The sequence below is a fragment of the Aricia agestis genome, chromosome 19, assembly GCF_905147365.1.
Source record: "Aricia agestis chromosome 19, ilAriAges1.1, whole genome shotgun sequence".
NCBI lineage: Eukaryota > Metazoa > Arthropoda > Insecta > Lepidoptera > Lycaenidae > Aricia > Aricia agestis.
In genome coordinates this window covers 6387865-6405971 of record NC_056424.1, presented here as the reverse complement: position 1 = coordinate 6405971, position 18107 = coordinate 6387865, and the positions used below count along the sequence as shown (strand labels likewise).

The 18107-nt window shown below is 37.1% G+C and overlaps 1 protein-coding gene across 5 annotated transcripts in view; it reads left to right on the top strand.

Annotated features, from left to right (window-relative positions):
- LOC121736508 (transcription factor EB) overlaps positions 1-14229 on the top strand; it is a 127742-nt gene extending 113513 nt beyond the window's left edge. For 2 of the 5 annotated variants that reach the window (XM_042127741.1, XM_042127744.1), the window contains 10 exons: positions 371-451; positions 2779-2910; positions 3355-3520; positions 4237-4478; positions 7179-7322; positions 8850-8958; positions 9600-9721; positions 10577-10694; positions 12033-12125; positions 12745-14229. In XM_042127741.1, coding sequence (XP_041983675.1) covers positions 371-451; positions 2779-2910; positions 3355-3520; positions 4237-4478; positions 7179-7322; positions 8850-8958; positions 9600-9721; positions 10577-10694; positions 12033-12125; positions 12745-12884 — 1347 coding nt within the window. In that variant the 3' untranslated portion in view covers positions 12885-14229. The remainder of the gene's footprint in view (positions 1-370; positions 452-2778; positions 2911-3354; positions 3521-4236; positions 4479-7178; positions 7323-8849; positions 8959-9599; positions 9722-10576; positions 10695-12032; positions 12126-12744) is intronic. The other 3 variants (XR_006037031.1, XM_042127742.1, XM_042127743.1) reach the window with 3 other exon arrangements.
- Positions 14230-18107: the final 3878 nt, after the last annotated feature.

Sequence of the window (18107 nt, the reverse complement as noted above, 5' to 3'; positions counted from 1 at the left end):
AAGCATGGTAGACAATAAATATTATGTTTCGTTTTGTTATAGACTGTATACAGCTTACGCAAAATTGAGACTAATATCCCACAAAACGTGACTGTTTCTATCTTTGTTTTGCGTGTGATAGTGTATAAAATTAAATGCATGGAAGACAATAGAAACATTTCTGCATCGTAGAATGTAGGCCCGTCTCATAGCACGTAGATAATTTTAAAATCTAGCTAAGGAAGGAGCTTTCAAGAAAAACTTTCCTCTATTCAGCCAAAACGTGGCCCCCTATTTTTATAATTATTGATAAAATTTATTTCGTTACCAAGTTACGAAAATTTATATTTTCTTATAAGTTTTTTTTTTATTTATTTTTTTATAATTCAAGAAGACTGGCAAACGAGCTGACGGACCACATCTAAGCGATTACCTCCGCCAGTGGACACCGGGGGCACCAGAGGAGACACAAGTGCGTTGCCAGTCTTTGTTCTCTATCTCGCTCTTACAATGTTGTCCGTGCCCCTATGTTTATGGTCTTAAAGATTGATATATTATGTACATATTATCTGCTCATAATTTGTTTCCTTCTTTCAAAAAAGACATGGGTTTCGGTTAATAACTCCTATTATCACTCAGGTCTTCTGGAAGACATTCCATTTTTGGAATAAGACGTACGTTTGTACAAAACATGACTATTTTTAGTTTTAAGCTGTTTCTTAACTCCATTTTGTGTGTACATAAATTGTAAAATAAAATAAATAGTTTCTGAAGCTTAGAATTGTATTTATATGATTGTGCTAAAGAGTTTAGACCTTAGAGTAGACATTTAGTTTTTGGATTGGTTCTTTTTCTTCTAAAGTATGTAATTTCGTATCCGCTTTTTGTTGTCATCTTCCTGTTGTACAGGATATTTTTGTGCTTTTATTGCTTCTTCATCAGTGAACCTAGCATGTTGTCTCTTCTATAAATATATAAATAGTTTTTCCCGTGTAAGTTGTATAAACTGTAATAAAATAAATTGTTATGTGCTGTAGTATTTTATGCATTATGTCATAATTAACATAATATTCTTACGAGTACTAGGTACCTATTTTATTTTTAAAATATATGAATTTCTAACCTCAACCTTGCAAAGATCATAATAATAAACTGCTTGAAATATACACAAGCATATTTTGTTACGATGATAAAATTTGATTATCAGAATGTCATTATTATGTTTCTGGGAACGTTTCTTTTCGATAGACATTTTCCTGCATAATTAGGTTTTAATCTAAAACATATTTTGTATAATTCTTTGGAATAAAAAATTGAATTATAACCTATCATCGTCAACGATTATGTTACGAGGGCTGCTATTTATGTATCCGGAACTGGCCACTTACAAGAACAATATTTAAAAAGTAATTACAACATTTGAAAATAGAACTCTTTGGTTGAAGAATACATTTTGTTTCATGTGACTGTCAATTATTTTTCCATTGTGGCGTCATTTTGAAAATTGCGTGTCTTCATTTGCCATGGATTTAACGCGTGAACATTTTCGTGCAATGATTTACTACGATTTTCGGCGTGGGCTAAATCAACAACAGTGCTTTATTCAACTCACCGCAACTTTTGGAGATGAAGCACCATCAAAAACCACTGTTTATCACTGGTACAGTGAGTTTAATCGTGGGTGGTCTATGCTCACGGATGAAAATAAAGAAGGTCGCCCAAAAACAGCTGTTGTCCCACAAAATATAGATGCTGTGCGGGAACTAATAATGCGTGATCGTCATGTTACATATCGCGAGATAGAGGCGTCCTTAGGCATAAGTATGACGAGCATACATAAGATATTACACGAACATTTGGCTGTAAAAAAAATATGTTCGCGTTGGATTCCGCACAACTTGACAATCGATCAAAAACGGGCTCGTGTCGATTGGTGCAAAAAAATGATAAAAAAATACAACCGTGGTACGTCAAAAGCCGTTTATAATATTTACACAGGTGATGAATCTTGGATCTATGCATATGACCCCGAAACTAAACAACAGTCAACGGTGTGGGTGTTCCAAGATGAGCCGAAACCAACAAAAGTTACTCGTGCAAAAAGTACCTGAAGCAAATGGTCGCCTGTTTTTTTGGAATTAATGGACATGTGGCTACAGTGCCATTAGAGAATCGTAAAACGGTTAATTCTGAATGGTATACGACCATTTGTTTACCAGAAGTCTTTGAAGAAATAAGAAAGGACAACCGACAACGCAGAATCATATTACATCACGATAATGCTAGCTGTCACACCTCAGTTGAAACAACTCAGTTTTTGGAGGGTCAAAAGATCGAATTGACTGGTCATCCGCCGTACAGCCCTGATTTGGCACCTAACGATTTCTTTTTATTTCCATACGCGAAGAACAAATTACGTGGTCAACGTTTTTCGAGCCGCGAAGAGGCTGTTGATGCGTTCAAAATGCACGTTTTGGAGATACCTCAATCAGAATGGAAAAAGTGCTATGAAAATTGGTTCCAGCGTATGCAAAAGTGTGTCGATCATCGCGGCGAATATTTTGAAAAGCAATAAAACCATATTAAATGATATATGTTTGTTTCTTTTTTTAATTCCGGATACATAAATAGCAGCCCTCGTATAGGTAATAGGAACATAGACAATACTATAGGTATAGATTAATATTATGATGTATCTAACTGCTTACTTACTTCAAATATTTGGTAACCTTATTTTTTAGGTTGGCAATCTGTAAGTTGGCAACGCTTTCTATTTTTTTTGGCAACATTTATTTTCAGGTTGGCAACAATGTTCGCGGTGCGGCGGTGGCGAGCGCGCCGGAGCTGGGTGCTCGCGCCTCTTCCCCCGACCGCGCCTCCACCTCCAGTCTGCTCAGCCCCGGGATATGCTCCGCGGGGGCTAACTCTGAGGTAAATAGTGTTTGTAGGTTGGTAACACTGCGCGGTACGTCCACGCAGCAATATGTGAGGTACGCAGGTACTGCAAACCAAACCAAATAAAAATATATGCTTCAAAATTGAGAAGCTACTTGTTATACTACAGTAGTATTAATATTATTATTGCGATTCACCAATAACTAACTTAATAATAAGTGTTTTAGTGTTAGTGTTAGTTTTTAGTATAATTGTATGTAATATGTATGTTAGTCTATAAGGTATTTATAATATGGGCCAAGATGCCTGAGTTAAATAAATAAATAAAATTTTAAAAAAATAATGACTCCTCGCCGTGCCATAGAGATCTCGAAGTTCAAACTCTGCCAAACACTGATTGTGATAGTTTGGCTGTAACGTTAGGATTAACGTTACAGCCAAACGATCACAATCATAAACCGATAATTCCAACATCTCCAGGCGGACGAGTTCCTGGAAGACATCCTGTCGCTGGACAGCGGGCAGCCGCTGTCGTCGTCCGAGCCGCCGTCCGCCGCCAGCTCCGTCGCCGGCGACGCCAACCTGTCTGACGCCGACATGCACGCGCTCGCCAAGGACAGGCAGAAGAAGGACAACCATAACATGAGTTAGTGGGATGGAGATAGATTACAGCCTATCATTAGTTGTTTCTTCGAGATTTCCTCCACTCGACTCAACTTTAATCACCATGCATGTTGAAACCCCGATGCGCGTTTTGCCCCAACACCGGAGCATCCTCAAGATGTGGACTCTACGAACAACGTTCGTCAAGTCAAACTCAATCCTCAAAAATCATGTCTTGTTCAAAGAAACGTCATAATTTTTGTGGATTGAGGTTGAGCCGAGTCGAGGAAATCTTGAGGAAACGGGCTTTAGTATAGGAAACTTGCGCAACAATGCAGCTGCGAACTGGTGTCGCCAATAACAAAAAAAATTATTATTTAGTAGATAAGTGCTGCTACCTATACTTCCTTTACGTTTTCTTATACTTTAAACACTAACTGGTAGCGCAAATCTGAAACGTTAACTTGATTATCTATTAGACAAGTGCTGCCACCTATAATTCTCCCACAGTCCCCTTACACTTACAAAGTATATTTAATAACGGCCGTAGGTGCAAAGATGCTTTATCAATAAAGCTGTGTTAGATTTCATTTCGTTGTATTCGAATACTTGACTTTTTGCGAATAAAGAGTAATATACTAAGCCTAAAATATATAACACGCTTTTCATCAAAATCTTCATTAGTTTTTGTTGTGAAATGGTTAAATCTCTCTTTTTTTTTGTGACCAGGTTCATCATACAATCATATTCCACTTTCAGTTGAACGCCGTCGCCGCTTCAACATCAACGATAGGATAAAGGAACTGGGTACCCTTCTCCCTAAAACCAACGATCCCTTCTACGAAGTCATAAGGGACGTGCGACCCAACAAGGGCACGATACTCAAGAGTAGCGTGGACTACATCAAGTGCCTAAGGGACGAGGTGAACAGACTCAAGCAGAGCGAGCAGAGGAGGAAGCAGATTGAGATACATAATAGGAAGCTCATGTTACGGATACAGGTATATAAAATTCACCTTAAACCATGTTTAGTGTTTACATAAGGTTTCTTTTTGTCTGACGGTTGTTTTTAGGGTTTCTGCTTAGAGTTTTATCTCGTCTAGAGAGTTCCAAATTTGACGAAATGATAAAGTATGGACTACACGGATCACGCATTAATATTCAATACGTGTCTGATACTGATATTCTGATTCTTATTCGTGCTATATTTGCTATCTAACTTCTACGAAATTCTATGTTATTTAATACTAGCTGTTGCCCGCGACTTCGTCCGCGTGGACTTCAGTTTATAGCGCGCGATGTCAACAAAATTGGTGTCAAAAGCTTTTATAAAAAAACCCTGGTACCCCTTAAATCAATACAGCTGTGCAGTGTGCAAACAATAAGTACTTCATTTTTGTATGTTAAACTTTATATATTATGCCAAATTTTAAAGCTTATTTAGCCCCCCAATTACACAACTTTACCCATAAACTATTTATCATTGATAGGTTTAGCCCCAATTTCACCAACGTCTGTTAGTGTTAACAGCTTGTTAAAATATCCTGTCTTCTCTTTCATTCATATGAAAAACGAAACAGCTAACGTGATACTAATTCGAGCATTAACTTTAACAGTCGTTGGTGAAATTTGGTCTTAAGGTTACGTCACTGCCTGCACAGATAAAGTACTGAGTTATTTAATACCGTAGAATAGATATAACAATCGAAAAAAATCGAGACTTAAATGTAAGATGATACCACCTCTTATAGAAAGACTTTTGAGCAAGCGTCAGCGCGATGTAGAAGACGCACGGCGCCATCTATTATGAATTTTTTTAACAAATTTACGACCCTTACAACCCTTTTTTCCAGTAAAAAAGTAGCCTATGTCCTTTCTCAGGCTTTAGACTATCAGTATACAAAATTTCATTACAATCGGTTCGGTAGTTTTGGCGTTTGGCGTGAAAGCGAGACTGACAGACAGACAGACAGACAGAGATACTTTCGCATTCATAATATTAGTACAGATTATGTGCACACTGCACAGCTGTTTTTGGGTATTTTGATTAATTAAGGGCCGCGCTACACCGGAATGGCAGCGGCGAGGCGAGCACTTTCAGCGCTGCCATTCCGGTGTAGCGCGCTGCGCGGCCCTAAGAGGGGTACCACTTACCAGGGTTTTAAAAAGTTTTTAAATTTGATACAAATTTTGTTGACACCGCGCGCTATAAACTAAAGTCCACGCGGACGAAGTCGCGGGCAACAGCTAGTTATGAATAAAAACAATAATATATCATAAAGTAGGTATGATTAGTTCTGTTATAATAATGAAGTAAAAAATAAAGCGCCATCTGTTTTCATATATTAGAATTAAAATGTAAAAATATTTTCTGGATGGAATATAGGCCAACACAACACACTCGAACTCCTTAGAAATGCAGTAGGAGTTCTATAAGATAAGATAGATTGATTATTATTATAGCAAGTGATAATATTATTAAACATAATATTCTAACGTATTAAAAACTATAAACAAAAACATAATAACTAATAAGTATGATTAGTTCTATGTTACAACGAAGTAAAAAAAAAAGCGCCATCTGTTGAATCGTATTAGAACTAAAATGTTCATTGCATCGCGTCGATATATTTCTGGATTTTTTATAATATTATACATAAAATATATTTAAGATTTTTGAAATATTATTTTAATACACATCCAAGACCCAGGAACATTGAAAACTTTTTGTTCCGCCTGCGGGACTCGAACCCAGGACCCCCGGGATGAGCGCTGGCCACGCGCAATGCGAAGTAATTTTCATCGATATTTTCATGGAAATAAGATATTTTCCCACATCAAAATGTAGCCTATGTCCTTTCTCAGACTCTAGAATAACTGTGTACAAAATTTCATTGCAATCGGTTCAGTAGTTTTGGCGTGAAAGCGAGACAGACAGACAGACAGACAGACAGACAGACAGACAGACAGACAGAGATACTTTCGCATTTATAATATTAGTATAGATTTTATAGTGTCATATCCTACTAAATAACGCCCGCAACTCCGTTGCGCCAAAATTAGTTTATCGCGCGAGAACCGTACATGTTTCCGGGATAAAAAGTATTCTATACCGGGGCTAAAAGCATCTCAATACAAAAAAAAAGCAAAATCGGTTCGTCGGTTGCGGCGTGAAGAAGGTAACACTGCTAACACACAAATACACTTTCGCATTTATAATATTAAGGCGCGGATTAATCTCAATCCAAAACGATAACCTTGCACACAACCAAAGACCAAGCGTATACGCATCACAATAAGATTCATTTTAGCTTAGCATAAAACTCCAGTTACTCGGGCGGATCTTCTCTATTTTTCACGTTTTTTTTTTAATATCTTTGGAAATAAACATTAAGAAACAAAATTGTTCGGTTAAAGGCATTTTAATATAGATTTACTAACAATTTATTCAAATAAAATGTATAATTATCCTAGTTAATACTTATATTTCGATGAAATAGATTTTTATCGGAGGTGAGTTTGTAAATTAATTACAGCCAAAGTATTACGTTTTATTAAAATGTTTATGGTTTAAGGTATTTTAAATATTGTGCTTTATATCTCATATTTTTTAACGCTTCGTTATTATATTGGAACTAGGTCACGGAATAACAAATTGACTTTATCCTCGCCATAAGTATGACGTGAGTTGTTAATTTCAGGAGCTAGAGCGTCTAGCGCGACTGCACGGCCTGCCAGTATCTGGCGAGGGCAGCGCCTCCCCGCGCGATGAGCCCGACGCGGAGGAGCCCGCGCCCGCCGCCCCGCCCCCCGCGCACCCCGCGCCCGCACATACACCGCTACCGGTGAGTTTCATAAAGAACAAAAAAATTTATTTTGAAAATCGGACGACAAACGGACGTAATCCTTGAACATACAAACATAGATAAAATAATATACAGAGTGTAACAAAACCAAGTGATAATGCCTAAGGGCGTTTGTGCACTACACGGAATTTTACCATCCGGCGCGGTGCGGCATCCCGATTTCCTACCTTATTTATATGGCAAACGTGAAAGTTACGATCGCCGGACGGTAAAACTCCGTGTAATCAGGTAGTGCACGCCCTTAGGGTGTGTATGGATAGTGGGTATGTAGCATAAAGTTAATATACCTTGCGGAATAGAGAAACAAAGGCCTGAGCAAGCGAGATGTCACTATCAGTAACACTGCGTGGTAAAAAGAGACGTGTGATACATGATAGCAGCACTCTTTTTTTGACGTCCAGTCGGCACGTGCCGCACGTTGACAATTTAATCTCATAGAAATCATGTTCAATCATGCTTGTGTAAGTGTATACGTACACATATTTTTCACACAGATCAAAACCAATTTTGGTTACGTTTGACAGCTCGAGATTGTTGCTCTATTCTATATTAGGTAGATATATTAACTTTATTATGTAGTGGGTCCCCTATATCGAGTTCGCTGTGAAAGTGACAGCGCTGAAACAGTCACTTTTTTCAAACTTTTGTATGGGCAAACTTATGAAGCTGGGGCGCTTGACCATACAAATCACAAAAGAAATAGCTCTTTTAGTGCTGCTACTTACACAGTGAACTCGACATAATGGACACATACACACCCTAAAGTATTATCACTATGTTTTGTTACACTTGTATATGTATACAGCCGAATGTAGAACCTCATCCTTTTGGAAGTCGGTTAAAAACCGTTCCTTCAGGCTTCAAGACCCGTATTGAGGATTATTAAAGTTACAACGTAACAGCTGACACAACAAGGATTGATACTGATAGGAGGTGGCTAGTAAAAAGGGTTTAAAAATTCTTATTAACAGTCGTCTTAACCATGGGCGTAGCCAGGCTTGGGCTCAGGGTGGGGCAGCAGTCAACCTACCAAAGCGGCGGGAGCGCTGCTGGTAAAGGAGAACTGTCAAAAATGAGGTTTTCGTATGATGGCAGCGTTAGTTTCTTTTTTCGCCACGTTCTTTTAAAGCCTTTACCAGCTGTACGGATATTGTTTAGTTAAAAAAAACTTTTTTGTTTAGTTAGGCACCTTATAGGTCAGAGCCAGGGCTTGTACCATGAAACTGTTTTGAGACTCAAACAATCGGACAAGAATGCCGCCACCTCAAACGTGAAATGACGTCGTTAGAGCAGGACGCAGCATTCTCGTCCGATTGTTTGAGTCTCAAAACGGTTATGTAGTAGGCCTACAGGGTGGGGCAAGCGCCCCAGCTTGCCCCAGTGACCAGTGTGGCTACGCTCATGGTCTTAACTAACAAGATATTCGGCAATAGGGTAAGTTATAGTATAAACTATAAGCAATATTTAACTAATAAGTCTAATAACATTGTTTAATGTATTTTCCAGGAGGTGGTGCTACCCAAGTCTGAGCCGAGCATGATGGACCTGAGCGAGGCGCCGCCTGACCTGCTGCGGGATACGCCGCACGAGCCACTCTCCGCGCTAGACGCACTAGGTACTGACCTTTACGCAAGCCATACACGCTACGGTCTACCGGAGAGGTCCACCTGTACAGGTATGCCTCCGCAGGTAGACCGGAATATGTGTGGAAATAGACGTGTGCAGTTTTTTCGACCTGCGCAGGTGACCTAGCGTGTATGTCAGCTATTACGTAGCTCTGGATTTATGTATTGGCAGTATAGGTCATGGCCTATGTGCGGCAGCGTCCTATGGCGTCCTAGGGGTGATGGCAGCGTCCTAGGATAGCGGCAGAGTTCGTACATAGGGGCGGCAAAATTAAAGTGGCCTATACTAAAAATATAAAGCCGGCCCTGCCTTTACGTAAATAGCCTAAGGGGCCTGTTTCACCACTCCCTGATAAGCACCGGACAGGCTATCCACAACTAGATACTTCATACACTCTCTGTTGGATGTTGTGGATATTTTATCCGGCACTTATCAGGAAGCGGTGAAACAGCCCCTTAAATTTATTTGATTATTATATCAGCACATCTTATTTCTTTAAGAGAACTTCTTCTTGAGAATGTTAATTGTTGTTCTCTCTAAAGTCTAAACATCTATCTCGAACAATATACCAATGATCTGCTGATTCATAAATCTTGTGCTCTTACTAAAATACACCAACATATTCCTCAGACGGTCTGAAGTTAGGCGGATGTTCCCCTCTAAGCCGTGACGAGGGCCTGTCGCTGGACTGCCTGGAGCCCGACCTGTGCCTCGAGCCCACGGAGCACCTGTTTAACCACAAGGATATTAAGGTAAATACTGTCTTGAGGGCTAGTAATGATGGCGATAAATTAAGTCGAACGATTTTTCGATACGATTCACAGGATCGTTTCACTCAGATTCGATAAGTGCGGAATTTGCGCCTTTGACCAACACTTACGGTCGTACTCAGTGTTCAATGATTAGTCAAAGTTTTATCTACTCGTAGTAAAAGTTAAGTAATCATTAAAAGTAAGTAGGTAAGTGTTAAGTTTTCGAATTTGTTTCGAAAAGAAATTGTGAATCATTGCGCTCTTAATAAAAGTAACGAACTCGTTGTTGAGCATAAGCATTGAGACTCTTTTATTTGATAGTTTACGAGTACAAGACAACGAACTTACATGTAAAAAAGCATTACTTAATAAAAATCAAAATAATGTACCAAGCATTGTACACATTGAAATGGTCTACAGAAAACTCCGCGATGGTATATGTCTATCTCTTATGGATATCCCACAATAATTTTTTTATGTCATTTTCTTTTTACGACAAATAATGGCTAATTTTCGAAGCAATTTTAATAAATACAGCATTAATCCTTATCAAATTAAATAACTATGGCCCCTTACAGCATATGATCTAAATGAATATTTTTGAAGATATTACAGATTAAAAAATTGCGGGAAGTAGCTTTTGCGGCAGTACCGACCAATGCGGGCCACGGGTAGTAATAATGAATACAAGTCAAAACTGCTGAATCGATTTTAATCATTTTTTTCAGTGGCTAGATTATATTTTATACCCGGTGCGAAGCCGGGGCGGGTTGCTAGTATAATTATAAAAATAACACGTAAGCGTTAGTATTGGACATCAGAAATCTATATATCAATTAAATATGATTTCAACAGATGCGGTTACCGTCCCCAACTCCTGGTCTGCTGGGCGGCGACGAGAGCGACGCGGTGCTCAACCTGGCGCAGATAGAGGACCTCATGGACGACGACTCCCACAACCCCGTCACACAAGGTACTTATTTACTAATATTTTATTTGTACATAAAAAAATATACAAAGTGACAAAAACATTATAAACAGAACAAAGTAACAAACAAGTTTAAGCGGCTTCTTGGCTTCTTCCCGACAACCACCACCAACGTAGTTTGGCGTGAAGCGTCCATAGATATTATAAGTAAAATTTTTTTATCATATTATTATATATGATAATAATAATACACTACAAAATTGTACGTAAGTATACAAAATTTCATTAAAATCGGTTGAGCCGTTTTGGAGGAGTTCGCGCACAAACTCTGTGACACGAGAATTTTATATAAGTACATAATATTATATAAAATTCTCAATGGCATAACTACTGAAGTACTTAAAATCGGGTCACCTATTTTACTACCACATTTAACGAAATTTTTTAACTCAATACTTAAATCCGGTAAACTTCCAAGCAAGATGTGTCATTCTAATATAGTACTGCTTCATAAAAAAGGAGACAAAAGTAGTATAAGCAACTATCGACCAGTCAGTCTAATTTCCCATCTGTATAAAACATTTATTAAAATAATATTAAACCGCATTGACCACAAATTTGATATACAACAGCCAGCAGAGCAAGCCGGATTCCTTCATAACTTCTCTACCACTGATCACCTTCAGACTATTAACCAACTTCTAGAAAAACACATTGAATTCAATAAACCTCTTTATTTAGCCTTTGTAGATTTTACTAAAGCATTTGACAGTATAAAATATATGAGTGAAAGTATCGATTGTTTTATTTCCATTGCGCGCTCAATAGCGGACAAACAGAACGGGCTCTATAATTTTCTAACTAAAGCGGCAATGTATTATGAATCATGCGGTACACACGCAGTTACGTAGATTTCATGGTAAAAACTACAACCACCCACGATTAACATTAAATAATTGATTTTAAAATAAAGGACACATGATTTAAAAATAAAATTACTTACCGATGAAAAGAAACGTATCCACTATTTAGACCAACGTTTCTAGTCGAATTTCCACAGCCCAATACGGCACAATTAGACATTTTTAGAATTCCGATTGACGTCCGATTCCGATAACGGTGGAGCCCAGACTAAAGAACAGACTTTCGAAATTTTGACATTGTATGTACAACGTTTGGGAACGCGATGGCACGCGAAGTACATACATATGGCAGTTCTAACTATATCCATTTCTGTGAAATAAACCCATAGATATCAATATCCACACGAGGCTCAGATGTTACCTAGCCGGCGAACAAATACTTTTACATTTAGTTATTACTTATGAAATATTTTGTTGGGTATAGTATAATACAATTGAACATTTTATTATTTGATTTCAGGAGACCCGATGTTGTGTTCGTCGCCGACGTCGCTGGGCCTGGGCGTGGGGCGGTGCGCCATGCTGCACATAGACCTGTCCTCGCAACCACCCAGTGAGTATTGATCATTCTACTGGTTTTTAATCGGCTACGAATTTAAAATGCGGAGTTTTAACTTACGCCATACATAATCAAGACGAAGAATTCGTAAAAAAATTTCGTTCGTAAAAACGAAAGTATTGCAAGATAATAAGTTATGTAGCCCGAGAATCTTGCCTGACGTATCATCAGAGAATTGGCTTACATACAAATGGCGTACCTACATGTTCGGTCGGATTAAAATTTAAAACAATTCATCGTAGTCTATAGGCTTGGCTTAAAGTAACCCGCCCAAATAACGTGGGTATGCCATCTGCCAACGATAGTGCATTAGTAGTACGTGAAAAATTCTCCACATAATATTATTTTGTATAACAGGATGTTAAAAATTTACAAAAAAGCTGCCACGTAATTTGGGTGTATTCCCATGCGTTATAAATTACTAGCTATTTGACCGAGCTTCGCTCGGTATTCGATAAAACACGAATAAAATGACATTTTCTAAAAATGATTCCTAGCTAGATCGATTTATCGCCCCCTATATACTAAATTTCATGAAAATCGTATACAAAAATTGCTCGTTTAAAGATATAAGAAAATATAACGTTGTCACCAAATAACGTCACTTTCTCAGGTTCCGCCCTATCTGAAAGCAGTCTGGGCCTGGGCTTGGGCGGGCTGGGAGACGGGCTGGTGCTGGGCGCGCACCACGCCCCACACGCCCCGCACTCCCACCATCGCCACCACTGCTTCGATATGGACCTTGGCGCCTGATGTGGTGATGGGACTTCAGAACCTCCTATTGAGACTTCTAAACCCACAGAACTTGTTGATATAGAGACTTTGAAACTTTCTGTCTCCTGGAGTAAAAAATCCATAGAGACGTCTCAAACAAGCACTTCACTAAACTGCGAAAAGCAGAACCTTCTCAATATGACTTTACTAGACCTTAGGTTTTAGTGCAAAACTTTGAAGCATTTCAAAGAACCCCAAACGACATCGATACGAATTTGACCACAATTTAGAAATAATTCATAAACACGACTTTATAATCCGTAAAAATATTCCATATTTAAACCGATAACTCCATCCCACCGCTGCCACCAAATTTTGAGATGTGACACTAAAGGTCATACGAAAAAATTGTATGGTTTGGAGTGGTTAAATTGGAGTCGAGCACAGCGACATTAACGCGTCTGTGACGTCACTTACCTACGCCAAATCATACATTTTTTACAGTCGCGGCGTCACTGACGCTACATACGCTCGCTTCGAAAGGCTACCAGGTGCTTAACGGTGCTGTTTTGTTCAATTCCTTTTTAGTCAGACCTATTTTAAACTAGACGAAACATGTAAGATTATAATATCTTACAGCAATACATATCACACCTAAAAGCCTTACCAGTGTATAACATTTTTTACACTATGTTTAATGTAAAACTATGAAATTTATAATTAATAACTTGAAAGACTTGCGGTCAGAATACCTTAATAATATGTTACCGATTTTTATATTGTTGTCTTCCGAAAATATGTGGCAATATTATTATTTTATATGGTGTTGAAATATTTGCAATACAAACTATAATGTTAAACTAAAACATTCTTGCTATCAGAGTGCATAATGCAGAATATGATATGTGATAAAATGTGCCTTTTATATTAATATTCCTGAGTCATATAATGACGCATTAATAAAATATATCAGCAAATTGTATATGTTTTATAGAATGTTATATTATAAAAATATATGTTTATTATGCTAAGTAACATTATGGTATTTTTGCCATCCAAAAACGTATATTTTGTAAAGTAAGTTGTTATAATACATGAAGTTACCTATTTAATATATTGTTGATATTTTTGTAAATATTTACGCACACATTTGTACATACACCACAAAACGCAATGGTTGTTATGGTCTAGACTCTAGAATTGTGTGAACAGGTTAAATAAGTAATATTATGTCCTAATATGGCCAAAATGTGGCCACTTTACACATTAAAAGTTGAAGTACAGTAAAAACTTGTCTGTACCGGTGACCATGTGTTTTTAACCGACTTCAAAAAAAGGAGGTTATGTTACGCAAAGATCGGAGCAGAGGGCGCTACTAGCACATACAGTAAACAATCCGACCAAAATCCGTCATGCTGCACACGTCATATCAGAATATTGACAGGAACGTTGTCAAACGTCGAACAAAACATACAGTTGTTTATTGTCTATGCTGCTGCTGCCGTCTAGCGTGAAAACATTGCAGAAATAATATTATAATGATCATATCGTTGATCATGCTATCTTTCATTGTTACCATGAGTGTAACAGAGAAAGATATACACATAACAAATGTTAATATAATTAAGTCCAACTGTGGTCACCAGCCCTAGTAGACAAGTGGCAAGCGATTATCGTAAACGCTAACAAAATGTATGCGATTTGACATAAGTCATCGCTTCGCTAGCGAATACTAATGTCAAATCCCATACATTTTGTGGCGTTGGCGTTTACGATAATCGCTTGCCGCTTGTCTAGGTCCTCTGGTAAGATAAGTCATAAGACTGTTTCTATCATCAACAGCTGGTGCTAATATAAATAATACATAATTTTAGACCTATTACTATGTATCTTAATATTATTACAATAATAATTGTATATTTTTATATATCGATATCAGTAATCCAAGCTATTTCATCCGTCATAATATTATGATCAATGAAAGATATTGTGGTAATCTATGATCACATTTAAAACGAACCTGACCAAAACCAAGGTTTGTAAATTTTATGTTTTTGAAATTGTATTTTACAAAATATATCTTTACGCATAATTGTGATACAATATTATATTTTTAGACGATATTTATTGGTATATTATATTTTTGTATATAGTACTATTAGATCAGATATTTTGATATTTCCGTACGACTTTATTAAAAAAAAAAAGATTTCCAAGCAACTTTATAATAAAAAGTTGTTGGTACGAAATTAACATTAGCTTGTTATTTTATCTAACGCAATGCGATGGGGCGTATTTAAAGCTTGTTAGAAACCCATGCTAATAATAAACACTAAAATATCTAGTATAAAATTGATCGTGCCTTAGTAAAATTATGATATTTATAATGTAAATATTCTTGTTCGAACATACACTGGTTATCGCGGGCACTGAAGCTGTTTTATGTTGTTATACTTCAAGTTGAAGATCTTCATTGTTAGGATTCTTCAACATAATTTTATATATTTTGACCTATCAAGAAGATTTTTTTAATGTAATAAAGTGACAAAGCACTAAATAGGTGGCGCTAGGGTCACTATTTTTGTTATTGTATTCTGCAGAGTATTTTTCCGGCTTGTACAAATAAATCTATGGCAAATCTTAAACGATGTGGCTATTTTGATAATGGTTGTGTAGACACACCAAAAAGATAAAGGATCCAATCAAATTGGTTCCGTCCTCAAATCGTTGAATACCTTTGTATTCAATTTGAACAAACGTTTTAGATAATAATTATTGTTATACGAAGTTTGTAGTGAATTAGCAATAATGTGTATTATTTAATAATATATTTTTGTTATTATTAATGTGAGGGATATGAATTGTGTGTGTTTTCGCTCGAATTATTATTTTTGAATGAGTACGAAGCTTCGCAATGATTATGAGTATTTATTTCTACGTAAGAATTATTTTATATCTAATGAATTATACTAATATTTTTAAACCATCGAATGGATTGTTTTCCGTACTATTGTGTTTATTCTATTACTACCTATCTAGAGGCAGCTACGAATTGTAAGTTATGAAAATATTTATTAAATATTAATTATATACATCCGATGTGCAGAAGGTGTTTTGGCGTTTATCTTACTTTTGTTCTGCAAAAGTGAAGTGTGGTCGGTCCTCAAAATCTTGGTAGCGAATGAAAATAAATTTTGATACTTGTTAATTTTACTATATCTACCCTAAGGCTACTTTGTTTTAAGTTGCTTTTTGTGAATGCGGAGCGAAATGTACGGCCTCGAGAGAATACCGTGAATAGTGTCAAAGTACAAAAGAAATACAGAACTTATGAGAATCAAATTCGTCTTTTATTGTGTCCCAATTTCAATGTCTTTGACTAGATTGAGTAACGAACATAAAGTTAATATACCTAGCGGAATAGAGCAACAATCTCGAGCTGTCAAACAAAACCGAAATTGGTTTCATTTGTGTAAAAATATGTGTACGTATACACTATACACTTACACAAGCATGATTGAACATGATTTCTATGAGATTAAATTATCAACGTGCGGCACGTGCCGACTGGACGTCAAAAAAAGAGTGCTGCTGTCATGTATGACACGTCTCTTTTTACCACGCAGTGTTACAGATAGTGACATCTCTCTTGCTCAGGCCTTTGTTTCTTTATTCCGCTAGGTATATTAACTTTATGGTAAAGAAGCAAATGCTATAAGCACCCTAATCTCAATCTGAACCATTTTCTAGATACCTTCTATACTCAACCTGCGGCCCGCCGGGACTTTATCAATGGCCCGCATGAAGTAAAACCATTTTTAAATTAACTCCCACCGGCAAATGCAAAGTTGTCGTGAATGTATTGAAAACCAGTTTTAAACCGATAATTTTGAAGAACGTTTTTTTTTATACTTACTAAAAAAATATGTTGGTTGCAGCCCACGAGACCAAGACCAAAACGTGTTCGTTGCCCGTATAAAACTACGGAACCCTAAAAAGGTTGAGTACCGCTGTTCCACAACTGTGTAGAACAGTGGTACTCAACTCAACACTAGTGAAATAGAGTACATAAACACATTTACTTTTCTATATACTAAAAGGAATAAACATGATTTAACTAAGCCTACAACTGTCCCTTAAATACCAGGTTGAAGTTCTAAAACATCTTACTAAGCTACTAATTTAAAGGCACCTAAAAATATTGTGTGTCTACAACTCGTACATTTTTACGATTTGTATGTAACCACTGATTGTAATCCCTCAAATATCGGGAACATTATCCTCCCTCCGGATGCAAAATCGATACTTTTGACCATGCAAAAATCTTATTAATTCGAAACTGTCGCGTGCATAAAAACTATCGTTAATTCTACACGCTATAATGTAAGTCCGGTGCGAATGCATTTTTCCCCTAAAACTAAATTTATACGATTATTTTTATTCATCCAGTCTTGGGTAACAATGGTCCGTTTCAAATTTCGACGAAATTTGCGTTTTTGCATAAAATGCATAATCGGGGCGGCGCGTGCGCCGGTGAGGTGGCCACGCGTTTGGCGGTATTCAGGACATTATTGAAAAATAATGTAGATGTATGGTAATGTCTTAATGACTATAAAGCATTTTTAAAGCATTACTGGCACAACTATCACGATAACTTGCACAACAATCTTAGTTTTTCTTCACAAATGTCAGATGATGTATGATGACCTATCATTAGAATATTGTATTTAATACCTCTACAATGTAGAGTCTACATATTAATATATTATATACTATGTACTGCAGTACCGTGCACTACTACATCTACCGTACGGGCTACGGCGTACCTAGGATAGACGCGGACCGCGGTACTCGGTAGTTTTATCGTAGATAATAGATTAAATACAAGTGCATCTCTACTTATCTATAGATATTCTATACGTAGAGATGCAGCTATGCACGTTGCACGTAATTTGATGAGTGTCTTTAATTATTCTTACTCTGATCAATGTCAAATTCTTGTCTCTGGGACTCAGCTGATCTCAGACTGGCCGTTTAAGCATTGTCTAATAGTATGTAAAATTAAATAAAAAAAAACAATAATCCATTTTCAATTTGTCAACTTGTTGTCAACAGACTTCAACCATAAATAAAAGAGTATAATTCGTATGTATAGGCTTGTCACTCAAAAATCTATCATTTTTCCTAGTAGTAGTGTCGTAGTGTGTGTAACGTTTTATTTGTTAAAAATATGCAATGTGTCCCGACACCGGTGTCCGATCC